At 43.5% G+C, this 15,684-nt stretch overlaps 1 protein-coding gene across 5 annotated transcripts in view; it reads right to left on the bottom strand.

Moving 5' to 3' along the window:
* Window positions 1-15,684, bottom strand: part of Pik3r6 (phosphoinositide-3-kinase regulatory subunit 6) — a 58,257-nt gene that overhangs the window by 17,352 nt on the left and 25,221 nt on the right. For 4 of the 5 annotated variants that reach the window (XM_074046875.1, XM_074046874.1, XM_074046876.1 and 1 more), the window contains exons 14-18: window positions 13,145-13,255; window positions 9,631-9,718; window positions 9,277-9,347; window positions 8,716-8,806; window positions 5,980-6,095 (exon numbers count right to left, since the gene is read on the bottom strand). In XM_074046875.1, the coding sequence (XP_073902976.1) occupies window positions 5,980-6,095; window positions 8,716-8,806; window positions 9,277-9,347; window positions 9,631-9,718; window positions 13,145-13,255 (477 nt within the window). The remainder of the gene's footprint in view (window positions 1-5,979; window positions 6,096-8,715; window positions 8,807-9,276; window positions 9,348-9,630; window positions 9,719-13,144; window positions 13,256-15,684) is intronic. The other variant, XM_074046877.1, reaches the window with a different exon arrangement.

The following is a 15,684-nucleotide window of genomic DNA, read 5'->3' as shown; positions in this document are numbered from 1 at the left end:
CATATACTTATACAAAGTACACTCACCATATTCACCCTTTCCCTCTACTCATTCTTGAGTACTTACCCAAGAATGGGGGGGAGGTGCACCTTTGATGAGATTTGAGGACATCTAAAGCCCTAGACTACACCACTGTGGTACAGAGTAAGGGTAGAGAATTGCCAAGCGTAACTTATCACAGAGGGTAAACTTATCCTTATCATAAATAAGGATCAAAATCCTGGAGTTTCAGAAAGACTTACAATTTGGAGGCACCAAGTTCACAGATGTGGGGAGTGAGGAGCCTGGCAAAGGGGGAACTGGCCAAAGGGTGGTATGGGGAGCAGTTAGGTGTTTCATTTCATTCATCCTGTAAAGCTAAGCAATGGACTGTTTCCTTGCCACAGGGATCAGAAAAACGAAGACAGAGATTACAGTTGGGGACACCACAGTTGGAGGAGGATGGAGGAACGGCTGCACTACAAATAGGTAGAATACTTGGAAGTTTGCTCAGGAATGGGGAGGTCCCTGTGCTCTTGCCTAAACCCACTCATAGCAATCCACACCAGCAGGCCCATCCCCCAGCCCTTCACTCCCCAAGGCAGGAGGCTGAGGACTCTCTGGAAACACAAAGCTGTCTTAGGAAAATGATTTTCGGGTAATGACAGTTGGGTTTCTCCCTTGGAAAAAAGGACCATTGCTATCTGACTGCCCACCACACTTGAATTTGAACAGTCAAGGATCACATGGTATCTGGAGATATTTACACACACACACACACACACACACTGAGGAAGAAAAAAGAGAGAGAACAAGAGAACAGAAAGTGGCCAGAGTGCTGGAAGCTCATGTCTGTAATTCTAGCTACTTGGAAGGCTGAGATCAGGAGGCTTGAAGTTTGAAGGCAGCCTGGGCAATAGTTCGAGAGACTCCATCTCCAAAACAACCAGAGCAAAATGGACTGGAGATATGGCTCAAGTGGTAGAGTGTTGTCTGCTTTGCAAACTCAAAGCCCTGAGTTCAAACCCACCAGAACAAAAACAAAAAAAGGAAACAGAAAGCAGGAATTCAGAGGAAACAGATACAAATCAAGGGGCAGAAAATTTCAAATAAACCATAATTAGTAATCAGAGAGATAAGATGTTGCATCCATGAAGCAGAGATAGAATGCTATTAAAAGTGAGCAACCAGAAAACAAGATTTCTTTTTTTTTTTAAGAGTAGTCTTCTGTCTTCTGCTTTTTATTATTATTTTATTATTCATATGTGCATACAAGGCTTGGTTCATTTCTCCCCCCTGCCCCCACCCCCTCCCTTACCACCCACTCAGCCCCCTCCCTCTCCCCCCCTCAATACCCGGCAGAAACTATTTTGCCCTTATCTCTAATTTTGTTGAAGAGAGAGTATAAGCAATAATAGGAAGGAACAAGGATTTTTGCTAGTTGAGATAAGGATAGCTACACAGGGAGTTGACTCACATTGATTTCCTGTGTGTGTGTGTTACCTTCTAGGTTAATTCTTTTTGATCTCACCTTTTCTCTAGTTCCTGGTCCCCTTCTCCTATCAGCCTCAGTTGCTTTTAAGGTATCTGCTTTAGTTTCTCTGCTTTGAGGGCAACAAATGCTAGCTAATTTTTTAGGTGTCTCACCTATCCTCACCCCTCCCTTGTGTGCTCTCGCTTTTATCATGTGCTCAAAGTCCAATCCCATTGTTGTGTTTGCCCTTGATCTAATGTCCACATATGAGAGAGAACATACGATTTTTGGTCTTTTGGGCCAGGCTAACCTCACTCAGAATGCTGTTCTCCAATTCCATCCATTTACCAGGGAATGATAACATTTCGTTCTTCTTCATGGCTGCATAAAATTCCATTGTGTATAAATACCACATTTTCTTAATCCATTTGTCAGTAGTGGGGCATCTTGGCTGTTTCCATAACTTGGCTATTGTGAATAGTGCCGCAATAAACATGGGTGTGCAGGTGCCTCTGGAGTAACCTGTGTCACAGTCTTTTGGGTATATCCCCAAGAGAAAACAAGATTTCTTGAAGCTTAAACATTTAGTAAAAGGACTGGAAGAAAACTACCCCCAAAGTCAAGGAACAACAAAGAGAATGATAAGGAGAGAGGAGAGGAAATGAGAACAGCAACCTAAGAGGCCTGACTTCTGCCTATTGTGGCTCCAGAAAGAGACAGCAGAGGAAGAAATAAAGGAAGGAAATAATTTTTTTAAATTATTTTAAAGGATATCTCAGAACCAAAAGATGCAAGTCTCCAGATTGAATTCTCATGAATGGTCCATAACCAATTAAAAAAAAAAAGATGACACTAAGGTCAATTCCTGTGATGTATCAGAATCTTTTATGAAATGAAGCATCTGAAGCTCCAGAGGGGGCCCCGCCCTAGTCTCATACTAAGACTGGAATAAGAAGGAATTGTATTTCACAGCAACAGTGTGGAAAAGTAGAAGACAATTCAGGTTCCACAAAGTCAAGAGAGAGCTGACGAAATCAAAACCACAGGGGATATATTGACCGACCTCTCTCATCATGTGGATGAAGTGGACAAAAAATTTAAAAGCCTTTGTCAATTGCAGTAATCTAATGTATTTGATGTAATAATAAAGCACCATATTTTGTATTCTATGGATGGAAAGCACACATGTATTTTTTTTTCATTGCCACTGGGTATTAAAATATTCATCACATACCAGGCAACAAAGAAAATGTCAATACACTCTAAAGAAGTCAGAATTACATAAGTCAGCATCTTTGGTTGTCTCTGAGGCATTCGATAACCTAGGAATCAGAGGCTGGGGCTCAACAGCTAGGGAGAGGGAAGACAAAGCCTAGGACCCACGTGATGCAGGAATTTGAAACTGAGATTCCCTTTAAGGCCATTTGAAGGTCACACTAGATTAGAACAAAGCATGCTAGCAAAAATAGATCACAGGGAAGTTGTCTGCTTTGCTTGTGTTATAGGTGAGGAAGAAAAGTCTTTCCTGAAAATTCCTTGCTGCAAGCCTGTCCTGATGTAGATTTGGGGTACACATTTACTCTGTCTGTATGATCTGGAAGTTTAACTATGGTTCTGGGCTGATCACATCACTCTGACACATTGTAAGAGCAATGCAGACTTTTTCTAGAAGGACAATTTTTTCCACTCAGGCTTCCCACAGACAGAGCCCCAACAAATATGACTCATAATTGAGGAATTAAATTTCTGTGAGGGTCAGTGAACCCAATAACAAGAAAGATTAGACTCCCAATAATTATAGATAATGCAATTACATAAAGCACAGTATAACATAATATATTGAAAATGAGCAAAGAAATAAAACCATGATATCTATACACAATAGAATTTTATGCAGCCATGAAGAAGAACGACATGTTATCATTTGCTGGTAAATGGATGGAATTGGAGAACAACATTCTGAGTGAGGTTAGCCTGGCCCAAAAGACCAAAAATCATATGTTCTCCCTCATACGTGGACATTAGATCAAGGGCAAACACAACAAGGGGATTGGACTTTGAGCACATGATAAAAGCGAGAGCACACAAGGGAGGTGTGAGGATAGGTAAGACACCTAAAAAATTAGTTAGCATTTGTTGCCCTCAACGCAGAGAAACTAAAGCAGATACTTTAAAGCAACTGAGGCCAATAGGAGAAGGGGACCAGGAACTAGAGAAAAGGTTAGATCAAGAAGAATTAACCTAGAAGGTAACACACATGTACAGGAAATCAATGTGAGTCAACTCCCTGTATAGCTATCCTTATCTCAACTAGCAAAAACCCTTGTTCCTTCCTATTATTGCTTATACTCTCTCTTCAACAAAATTAGAGATAAGGGCAAAAAAGTTTTTGCTGGGTATCAAGGGGATAGGGGGAAGAAAGAGGTGGGTGGAGGGTGGTAAGGGAGGGGGTGGGGGCAGGGGGGAGAAATGACCCAAGCATTATATGCACATCTGAATAATAATAAAAAAGAAGAAATAAAACCATGAGAAAGAAACAACACATTCAACAGGCATGCTAGTTCCATCAACTTGAAGACACAGCCTCCCATTTTTACATCTGTAAAATTAGGAAGCATTTTGCCACCAATATGATTAGAAAACATTGTTCATAGTTGACGAAGCACTGTATACTTCTCAGCAGTATGTAAAATTATATGTTTTGAATTCAATGAGATATACTGCTCAGATATAGATATGTATAATCATGTCATCAAAAGAAAATGATTGGTAAATTTTGCTACTGCTACTTTTTTTTATTTTGACAGTACTGGAGTTTGAACTCAGAACCTAGCATTTGCAAGGCAGGTGCTATACCACCTGGGCCATGCCCCCAGCTTACAACATCTAAATATAAGGCTATTTTAGGGTAAAAATTTAAAAGATGAACTAGGAAAAGTAAAATCCAAGATACGTGACAGATAAAGGATTAATCTCATTTTATAAAAACAGGGACTATACAGTATTAATATGGTATAAGCATATAAGCAGGAAGCGCAGGAGTGAAGAAGTAGAAATTATCAATGAATATAAGAAATCATTTGACTTTACTAATTGGAAGTGACAGTAATGCAAATAAAAATAATGAAGAGTTTGACAATCAAATTTGCAAACACAAACAAATCAATTTCCTATATATAAACTGTGCTATGAAATTGGCATGTACACACTACAATGAGAGTGGAACTTAAAAAGCCCCAAAATATGGATGCCGTCTGACACGAGATTTCACTTCTAGGCATTTATTTAAAAGGTATAATCATGATTTTTAACACCTATTTAACCCTAAGTCTGTTCCTCACTGTATGCTTATAATAATGAAAGAAGAGCTTTAAAATGTTTTTGAGTAAACACATTGTAACAGACCATTAGGCACTGTAGCTATCAGTTATATAAAAATGTGTAGAAAGAATGCTGGTGTTTACCTTCGAAAATGTTAACAGCCATCTTAACCAGGTATTGGACTAGTACTGAACTTACTTTTCATTTTTGGTATTTCCCAGAACAAATAAGGAAACGTCTATTTATAAGTTAAAACATCTTACAAAGAGGATAAAAAAAATTGAAGGACTGAGGACTGTTGGTCTTGGCAACATGGAGGTGACTTTGCTACATTGGGGTGGGCTGAAATCATGGGTCAGGGCCTGGAAACTTCTAAAGGTATCTTTTAAGAAGCTTGCCTGAGAAGGGGAGGAAAGAGATACAGCAGGTAGCTAGTGCGGTAGTGAGGTCATAGAGTCTCTTGCTTACTTTATTTTTTAGCATGTAGAAGACCTGAGTGTTTATAGGCTAATAGGAAGGAGCAGGAGAGAGGGAAAGGTCAAAGTGAGAGAACAGAGAACTGAAAACAGACCAGAAGAGCCTCAGAGGACAGACAGGAGAAGGGCTGAGTTGGTCAACGTGGATGCAGGATTTATTCCAGAAGCTCTCAACCACCTGGGCATACAGCCTGCCTGGGCAGCTTGATCTAAACTGAGTATCTGCCTGGTGGGTGGTGTATAGGAGTTGAGGATACCATTGAGACCGAGTTCCCAGAGAGTGAAGTTCAGAAAGGCCATTAGAAAGGGAGAGAATGGATCGGGCTCCTGCCTTGATCAGTAAGTATCAGTCAAGGCAAAGCCAAGGGTGAGGGTGGCGGTACAGGCAACGAAGGTGAAAGGTTGGGATGCTGTTTTGTAGGAGTCTGACTGCTGTGTAGTGTCTGGGGTTGACTGACAGACTTCAGTGCACTGTGGTTGTTAGGGGATTGTTGAAAATTCTTGATGGTCAGCAGATGGAAGGCAGGGCCTTGACTCTTCAATGCTTTACTTATACTTACTTAATTGGCTGATAGGAAAGCCAATTATTTCTGAGAGGAAGCCCCACTTCAGTAATGAAGACCCAGAAATCACTTCTTCTCCTCTGAGTACCCTCCCCTAGGGCTCCCAGCCTCCCCTACCCTAGCCAGCTCTCATCTGGCTGTCCTTTCCCCCTCCATTGGAACTTACTGAGAAGGATCTTCCTGCCAGGTTGGAGGACTTAACCACTTCCATCACGCTAACATTCAGATACGTGTGGTCCATGACAGGAGCAGCCACTGGGGGGCAATGGGGGAACCCTGAAACTGAATGAGATCGGAGGGACTGTGAATGTTCTCCAGGGAAGTAAGGGAGTTGGAGATTCTGGGCCCTAAGAAGATCACTATAGTTCAATCCTCTTTACCCCGATTTCCTGATTCCGCCTTGGTCTTAGCCAGGTTTCAGTTCCTTCCTCGTCACCCATCTCCTTCCCTGATAATCAACTCAGGGAAGGACCCAGCAGCCATTGCCAATCCAAACCCTTACACAAGCACTTTCTTCATCACCCAGCACCCCCCTTCCAAAGGAAGAATGTTATGTTGAATTTCTCTGCAGCTAATGGGCTGAAAATTAAGAAACACCTACTCAGGTGTCGGGGAGGTAGAGGCACCAGTGATGAGGAGGGCATTAGTCCCAAAGGTTGGGATTATTTCTTTAGGCTGGGGGGGGGGGTGGCTCAAGCAGTAGAGCACCTACCTAGTAAGTGTGAAGCCCTGAGTTCAAACCCCAGTACCATCAAAAAAAAGGGGGGAATTGCTTCTTTGACTTTTTTTGGTAATATTTTCTCCCTTCCTTCCTTCCTTCTTCCCTCCCTCCCTTCTTTCCACTGGGAATCAAACCCAGGGCCTCTCACATGCCAGGCAAGCACTCTGTCACTGAGCCACATCCCAGTCCCCTACCCACCAGTTTTCTAATACTGTATGATGTGTCAAAAATCAAGATTGTTTGACTGCTGGCAGGCCTGGTCCTTCCCTGCCAACTAGAAAGGGTGCTTAGGTGTCTGGGCCTCTAAGGACGGCTCTGGCATCACTAGGCCTGTGATGATAAAAGTTTAGGGTGTGGGGAGGGGTGAGCCCCCTATGAAAGAAATAGAAAGAGTACATTTTTAACCATTTGAGCTCACATTTGTAGCCTACTGCATGCACACAAATTAATGTTGATTATCTTTAGTTTAGAAATTTAAAAAGAAGTAGAGAGGTCATGAGTAACTTGTCCAAGGTCACACAGCTGGCATGTGGCAAAGCTGGGTTTTGAACTTTGGCTCCACTGCTCTATGCCTTGAAGTTAAGAGATTTTGGCAGAATAATGTGTTTCTTTCCATGGTGTTTATAAGTAAATAAGGTCGTGTTGTGAGAGTTTCATGCCACCCACAATTCTAACTCTACTGGAAGCGATTTTATCAAGAAGTGATATTATTTCTTGAGTTTCTTCTTTGTGCCAGATGCCAAGAAGACTGAGGTGCTATGATCCCCCTATAAGAATATAAATGCAAGAGACTGAGGCAGGAGGATGGTGAGTTCGAGGCAAGCCTGGGCTACATAGTAAGATGCAAAACAACAAAACGAGAAAAGAACCAAATGCATTACAGACAGAGAGGGAATGGATAGCAAGCAAGCCATGTTGCATTTGGTGAGGAATCATTGCTGGCAGTTGGATAGTGAAGAGGGATCAGAGTTGGTTTCTTCATAAGCATTCCAGCCTGTCATGTGTAGTTCCATTCTCTGGAATTCCATTATTCTGGAATATTCCCAATTCGTTCAGTTTTTATTATTTTTATTTTTATTTATTTATTTTTTGGTGGGACTGGGGTTTGAAATCAGGGCTTTCTGTTTGCAAAGCAGGTGCTCTATTGCTTGAGCCACTCCTACAGTCCATTTTGCTCTGGTTGTTTTAGAGATGGGGTCTCTTGAACTCTTTATTCTGACTGCCTTGACCCACGAGTCTCCTGATTTCAGCCTCCCAAGTAGCTAGGATTACAGGTGTGATCCATGGGTTCCTGGCTGATAATAATTAAGCATTTTCTGAGTATCTCCTATGTGCCAGGACAGGTACTGGACACTGGGGACAAAGTAGCAAACAGGATATGTTTCTGCCTCGGTGATCTTTCTTGTTTGCTCAGAATTAATCTTCTCCAAGCCTCTGTGGGTCATATCCCTGCAGCCGTCTGTGAGAGTTGGCAGTGCTAGGGAGGCAGTGTGGGGTAGCAGTGAGAAGCAGAGTGTGAAGATGCCTGCCTGCGTCTGAGCCCCAATTCCGACTTCCACATGGAGGTGACCTCAGGGAAGTTACCTTCTTTGACTCATTTCCTCTCCAAGAAAAGTATCTAATGCTAATAAGATCTATGTCATAGGGTTAGCATGCATGAAGGAGTTCATACTCTAAGCAGAACATTGTGGCCCCTGGAAATGTGTGCCACGGTTAGTGATCCATGTTGCTACCCTTTCCATCCTGCCAGGAGGCTAGGGATCTCATGGTGACAGCTAATATTTAGAACTTAGTATAAGCACCTAAATTAGCATCTTTTATTATCTCCATTTTTTTTGGAACAACATTCAAAATTCAAAATTTCCAAACAGAATGCAAACAGCCCTGCAGACCCAGTTCCAAGGCAGGTGGCCACCTCTAGTCCATTCCTGTGTCCCTCCACCCTCCAGATGCTCAGGCCCAGTCCCAAGGCCCAGGATAGAGTCTGGGTTACTGACAATGAGCCACCCAAGGGCCAAGACTCTGCTTTTCAGTCAGGGTAGCCTGGGCTCAGCTTACCCCAGCTGTTCTGTGATGGCAGGGCTGATATGGGGCTTCTCCCTGACTTCCTTATCTTATGTACTTTCCTTGACTATCCTGTCTTGTCCCCTCTCTCTTCTCTCTGTACCCTCAGCTCCTTACCTTCAGTGTTGCTATCTGGAATGGCTTTCAGGACCAGCCCAGTGGCCTTTAGGGAAACAGCAACCTCTTGGGGTCGATGGCTGAGCAGGGCCTGGGGAGGGAGATTTGGGAACAGGTGGGGTCCTTGGGATGTGGCTTTCCCTCCGAATCCTCACACCCCCTCAGGACCAGCAGATAGAGGCTTAGAGCATCCCTGGCCGCAGAGAGCATGCTGCCTTCTAGTCCGAAGAGCACAAGTCTCCAGTGAGATCAGTATTAGGGATCTGCTCAGCTAGTGAGGAAGAGTTTTTTGAGCCAGTGGACAGCCCTCCCACTCCTTAAGTCATATCACTTTCTTGTCTACATGTAAGGTTACCTTGACCTCCTCACTCCCACCCTATTCCTGCAAACCCCACCCTGCCCACCATGAGAGACTCTGACAGAAGCTTCAAGAAAAGGAAAAAAAGGTTCCTTTGGTTCTGTTGCTTCCCTCCCCTGCTCCCATGTTCTTGAGGGTGCTTCTATCAGCTGTACCTCCTGGCCACCTTCTGGCCTCCTCCTGGCTTTGCCCGTGACACTAACCTTCTGGTATCGAATGGAGAGCTCAGCGCCCAGGCCCTCAGCAGCCCCTCTCCTCCGGGGTGAAGAACCCTCTGAGGGAGGACAAGAGGAGGTGTAAAGCATGCAGCCCCAGACCCCTTACCTCCCCACACACTGAGGCATAGTTTAGCTATGGATTGACCTGGCAGCTGTCCTTGTACAGAGAGGCAGCACCTTAGGGGATCCAGGTGGCCTTTCGTCTGGGAGAGCTCCAAGGGAGGGAGGTAAGGGCCTTTGGTGGAGGGGCAGAGAAAAGCAGGGTAGACAGTGGGGGGTGTCATCAGGTGCCAGGTAGGGAGATGAGCCAGAGTGAGCTTTGGGAAAAGGGGAGCTCACCTTTGGGGGATCTGGAGTCTTGGACCTTCATCTTCAGTTCAGTGAGGAAAATGTCATCTGTAGAGTCTTGGCTCAGGTCACTGAAGATCTGCAGAGAGGAAAGGACAGGGAAGTAGAGAGAAGACTGACTCACTGAGCCAGAGCCAGCTCCTGCATCTGACCACCACAGCCCAAGGATGTGCAGGAGCAAGGCCCAGTGGCCCTGCCAGTGCTGGATTCTGAGGTCCCCAGTATGACCACCTGGGTCTGAATCCATCCGTAACTACACTAATGTAATATACAGCCGTGTGCTGGACAGCCATGGGTCTGTCAACAACAGAATGCATTTTCAACAGTGCTCCAGTAATATTATAATAGACTGAAATTTCCCAGCACCTAGTGACGTCGTAGCATTTATAAGGTCAGAGCATAGCATGTGACTCACGTGTTTGTGGTGATCTTGGTAAGAACAGACCTGCTTTGCTGCCAATTGTATAAAGGGAGAGTGTGTACAATTATGTACACAACACTTGATAATGGTAACACACAACGAGGCTACAGGTTTATGTACTTACTACACTATACTTTCATTATTTTAGATGGTGTTCTTGCTATGTATAAAAAACCAGTGACTGTAAGGCAGCCCACCCTGCTGTGCCAACAGCAGCCTCCTACATCTGGTGTTTACCGTGTATCTTGATTACATCAGGAGGCCACATCGAGTGATTGACTTAGACCATTTAGATTTGTGTAAATATACATACTCTATGGTGTTTTCACAATGACAAAGTCATTTAATCATCTCAAAACATGTTCCTGACATTAAGCAACATATGACTATTTTTAAATAGTGGAAGAAACAGTTATTGAAAGCCAGGCACTGGTGGCGATGTCTGTAATCCTAGCCACTTGCTCAGGCAAATAGTTCATGAGACCCTATCTTGAAAATAACCTCTATCCCGCCACCTCCACGAAAAAACAGGGGTGGTGGAGTGGGTAAAGGTGTAGGCCCTGAGTTCAAATCCCAGTACTGCAAAAAAAAAGAAACTTATTGAAAACCCAATCTAGTAGTGACTACCACTGTCTAACAGAGAGGGCAGGAATGGGGACAAAATTTTTGTCAGGGAGGGGTAATAAGATCTCTTTTAACACTGGTAAGAGAGCAAGTGCCAGCAAGAACTCAGTCCTTCACTGTGTACAAAGAAGCCAGGGCTGAGTGAGGGAAGGGCTGGTGAGAGCTGGTGTGACCTTGGGGACATTCTAACAATGAAGGGGCACAGAAGAGACAAGAGGCCAGGTGTGGCTAGGGGAAGACAAAGGATATCCAAACCCTATGGGAAAAGGACTTTTTTTTTTTTTTTTGAGAAACATAAGAATTTAGTAGATGAAATTAATTCTCCAGCACAAGCAAGGTAAAGACTTTACATGGAGATGGATCATTGCATAATATAAATGTGACTTCCTTGCTGCCCAATTAGAAATAAAATGTTGTGGATGTGCTGGGGTGAGGGAGTGATACCACAACAAGCATATCACCTGTCTTCCATTTTCTAGTCCCCACTGTGCATGGGCTGGTGGGTACCTAGGCTCTTGTGTCCATGGCCCTGACTTTGGAAGATTCCTCCTGAGTATTTAACATGGGTTGGTGTTCACTTGCGATTTCTTTGGTATAAGTGAGGAAGGGGATCACTCATTCACAGAATTGGAACTCACTGGTAGAAGTGTTCTGGGTGAAGACCTCTCCCTTAAAGCCCAAGATAGCAGGGTGCAGCCTGCATATATGGCGCAGGCCTAGTCCCTCTGTCTCTCCCTGTAGTCTACATCTTGGCACCGGTGTGATGCTACTCTAGGTCCCTAAGACACTGGCTCAGAAATTGACAGGGTGACACTATGCTCATGGTGCTACCCAGGATGGCCCTTCACACTGCCTTGCCCTCTGCACTCACAGCTGCCATGCCACCCAGGAATTTCTCAGTGACAAAATCCACCAGCCTGCACCAGGTGGCCAGAGGTTTTTTTTGAGAAGAGGGATATAGGAAAGAGAAAGGCAGTCCCTGACTGCTGGGAGCTGGCCTGGCCTTCACGGCTGGCCATGCTGTGTTCGGTTGACCATTAACTTTACAGATGCCAACATTTTTAGCTAAGGCCACTAGGTGACCAAAACCCCAAACCAGCCCATTCCAGTCTGTGTCTAAACACAGACACAAAGACAGGGTGTAGCCATCCATCCTGTTTCCTCCCATCCCAGAGATATGAGGACTGTAAGAATTGCGAGTAAGAATTATTGAGGTGCCCAGTCACAGAATTACTGCTTTTCCTGCCAGCATCCAATCCAGAGCAAAGTCTTGCTTTGGGGAACCCTCCCCCAAACAGGAGCCCAATCCCAGAGTGAGTTCTTCCTGGCAGTCCCATGGCTCCCCCTGGTGGTCATTCTCCCTTTTTGAAACTAGTCCGCAAACCCAGCTTTGTGCAGCTGAGTGTGTTCTGGGGGCCAGGGCTGAAGATCAGCAACAGGTGCCAAACCTTTAATTTTAAGTTATTGATGTTGAGGAGAGGTTTACACCCTTTACGGTTGTGAGAGGGGAGGAGAGGGGAGGAAAAGGGAGGGAGGAGAGGGGGTAGAAGGTGGGGGGAAGGGAGGAGAGGAGAGACATCCTCAATGAACTCTCAACCTTCTGGCCTACTTTGTGTTCAAGTTCCATGCCTTTGCTGGCATTAGAGGAAGAGAACTCAACTTTTAAGCTCCAAAATGACCCCAAGAAGACCCAGTTCTTGTCAGCTGATATAGGTAAAAGGACCTGCTTTAGAAGGCCATATTTTCCTCTTTCTCTGCCCTAAAATGACTGATCATTGTCACTTTCTCACGGGCCCTTACTGCAGACCACAGGAAGTGGTCAACATACACCTACATCCTGGCTTTATTCTGCCCATCTCCTTAAAGCTGCACTCTCAGGAGGCTCACTGTGTGAGTCTGGGCTCCTGCAGGCAGATTCCTAAGTCCCTAACCAGGAAAAGGAGTCTCACTGTCTCCACCCTGCTTGGACTCAACCAGTTGCTCATTTTAGCCTCTTCAATTGCAAAATTCTATTCCTGGTTCCTGTTTTGTTTTAAAGAATATTTTAAGGTTCTGTTTTAAATGAAAATGCTTAAATATATTTTTGGTTCATAAATGAATATGTTTGTTGGGTGATGTCATAAAGAAAAACAGATGTCAGTAATTAATGTAAGAAATCATTTGAGTTATCTTAAGATTCATTCTTGAGGGGGCTGTGGTGTGGCTCAAGTGGTAGAACACCTGCCTAGCAAGTTTGAGTCACTGAGTTCAAACCCCAGTACCACCAGAAAAAAAAATTCAGTAATGATTTGATTCATATAGACACTAAGAAGATAAGTCAACAACCAAGAGCATCTGGGCTCTTCATGACTTGCACCCTGGTGACTGGTGTTTCCCCAGAGACAGGGTAATATTTAGATAGTGGGACTTGGAGTCCAGCAGGCTACATGGCACCCTTGGAGCACCATGTGGAAGGATTACCTTGACCCTGTAGATCTGGAAATAGATGGGTTGGGTGCCCATGCGAACATAGTAGGTGATGACATCCAGGATGAAGGGGTCCACAGTTCGGGATGTATCCAGGCAGGGAGGCTGTGAGGGAGACAAGGAATGTCTTCAACCCCCTCATCCAGGTTACTGTGGGAGGAGCCATTTTCTCAACAGAGAAACTCCAAAGTCCCCACAGACTCTGCGATGCACAAACCCAGCTGGTCCTTTGCCACACTCCAAACCATCCTGACCACCTGATTTCTACTCCTAATCAAAATATACCTGCCCCGAGGTCTACCTCCCCAGGCAACCTGATTCATTTTACTCCCACAAAGACAGAGTGAGCATCTCCATGTGCAGGGCGCTATGCTGGGTGCTCACAGGAGGTAAGATACTTAGGGTCTTGTGCTTTTGCACTGGGCTGGCCTCAGGCTACAGTTCTATCTCTGCCTCAGGAGCTGGGATTATAGGCATGAGCCACCATATCGGGCATTATACTTTTTGAGGCCTGGGTTTTCTTCAAGGGGAAATAAGAGGTTGAATTACATGGTCTGATGTCTCCAGCCCTGGCAGTCTCTTAATCTATTAAATAAATTAATCAGTCAAGTCTGAAGGCCTGTGCCTATAGTTCCAGCTGCTTGGGAGGCAGAGGCAGGAGGATGGTGAGTTCAAGGCCAGCCTGGGCAACCTAGACCTTGTCAATCAATAAATAAATAAACTAATAAGGCTTACATGTTATTGGCAGTGAAACTAGTGCTTTGTCCTCTCATTGTTTCCCCAGCCCTGTATGATTGTAAAGCAAATGATTGGGGTTTTCAGGCAAACAGAACAGCACATCTGCATAGAATGTGATATAACTGAGGACCCCTTAGCCAGGATGCTTAGGACCAGAAGTGTTTCAGATTTCAGATTTTTCATATATAGATAATGAGATAATGAGATGATGAGGCTCACGTTTAGACATGAAAATTCGTTTTGTTTGACATGCATGTTTAATACATTTTTTGTGTGCCTGTGTTTTGACCAAGACCTGTCACATGAGGTCAGTTGTAAAATTCTCCACTTCCAGCCTTGGGATGGTGCTCAAAACGTTTTGGACTTTGCAGCATTTCAGATTCTGGATTTTTGGATTAGGGACGCTTGACTTGGAATATCAAAGTTGAAAGAAGTCAGAGTTGTCTCATCCTAATTCTATAAATTCTCTTCTGGCTCTCACATCTGGTTTAGTGAAAAGGTCACCAAAAAGGTCACCTAGAGGACAATGGACTAATTTGGATAATGTTGCAGTGTTCCATCTCTTCCGGTGGGAGCTGGTTTTGGAGCATGCATAGTGAGTTACAAATTGTTAATTATAAGGGGAAGGGTAGAGGGAAACCCCAAAATCTCACCATGTCCAGGCAGGAAAAAAGCTACCAACTCAGGAGGACCAAAGAGACCTGTGCAAAAGTTCCTCCTATAACATCCTCCAATGCTCAAGGGGGAAAAAAAAGTATTTTAATACCCAGCTAAACATTCTTTTATGTATGCAAAGACATCTTCAGGTGAGATAAACATGTGCCCTCAAATATCTTCATTTGAATAAAATATATAAGAAGACATTCCAACCAATCAAGTGAGAAAGCAAAATGGAAATCTCAGTACAGTGACAAGTGCAAAAATGAATGGGTGAAAGATGGTGAATGTTGTGTTTTAACCACAATTTCTAAAAACAAAAATAAATATGTATAAATCAATAGCCTTTTTTCATACTAGCAATAGGTTCTACCCAAATATAACGAGAGAAAGATACGCTTTACAGCTGCAAGAAATACTATTAATACAAGGAAGAAATTTAGTAAGAAATGGGCAAAAGCTGTGTGATGAAAAATTTTCAATTATACTGAGGGATATAAAAGAAGAGTTTCATAAATGAAGAGCTAGATTATGCTCCAGAGAGGAAAACATAATATGCTAAAAATGCTAATTCTCCTCCAAATGTCAATCGAAATCCTAATAGAATTTAAAAAACCCAAAAAGCTTGAAATGCAATTCTAAAGTCTATCAGGAGAGATAAAGAAACAAGCATATTCTGAAATGTTTTATAAAAGAAGAGTAATGATGAGGCCAGATATTAAGATATTAAAAGGCCAATTTGTACAGAACTGCAAAGATCAATGAGAGAGAAAAGGTATCCAGAAATAAACTCAAGCAGAGGTAAGAATTTAGTCAATGATTAGAGTGGTGTATCAGATGGATGAGGCAAGGTGGCTTGCCTGGAGACACCTTTGGAAAAAAATCAAAGTGACATGCCTCACATGGGATACTAAAATTAATTGCAGATGAGGTGATGATTTAAATGCAAAAATGAAACTCCTAAAAGTGCTTGAGCAAATTAGTGAATTATTTAATCTCAGAGTAGGGAAAGGGCTTTCAAAGCAAGACTCCCAGAGAAGGCAGAAACTATAAAATAGAAAATTGCCACATCGGACTATATGAAACTTTGAACTTTTTAAGTCAAAAGACTGATTGGTGAGTTAAAAATGGCTGTGACA

The sequence above is a fragment of the Castor canadensis genome, chromosome 11, assembly GCF_047511655.1.
Source record: "Castor canadensis chromosome 11, mCasCan1.hap1v2, whole genome shotgun sequence".
NCBI lineage: Eukaryota > Metazoa > Chordata > Mammalia > Rodentia > Castoridae > Castor > Castor canadensis.
Note: the sequence above shows the minus strand (reverse complement) of the source record. Positions and strands in the feature narration are given on the sequence as shown.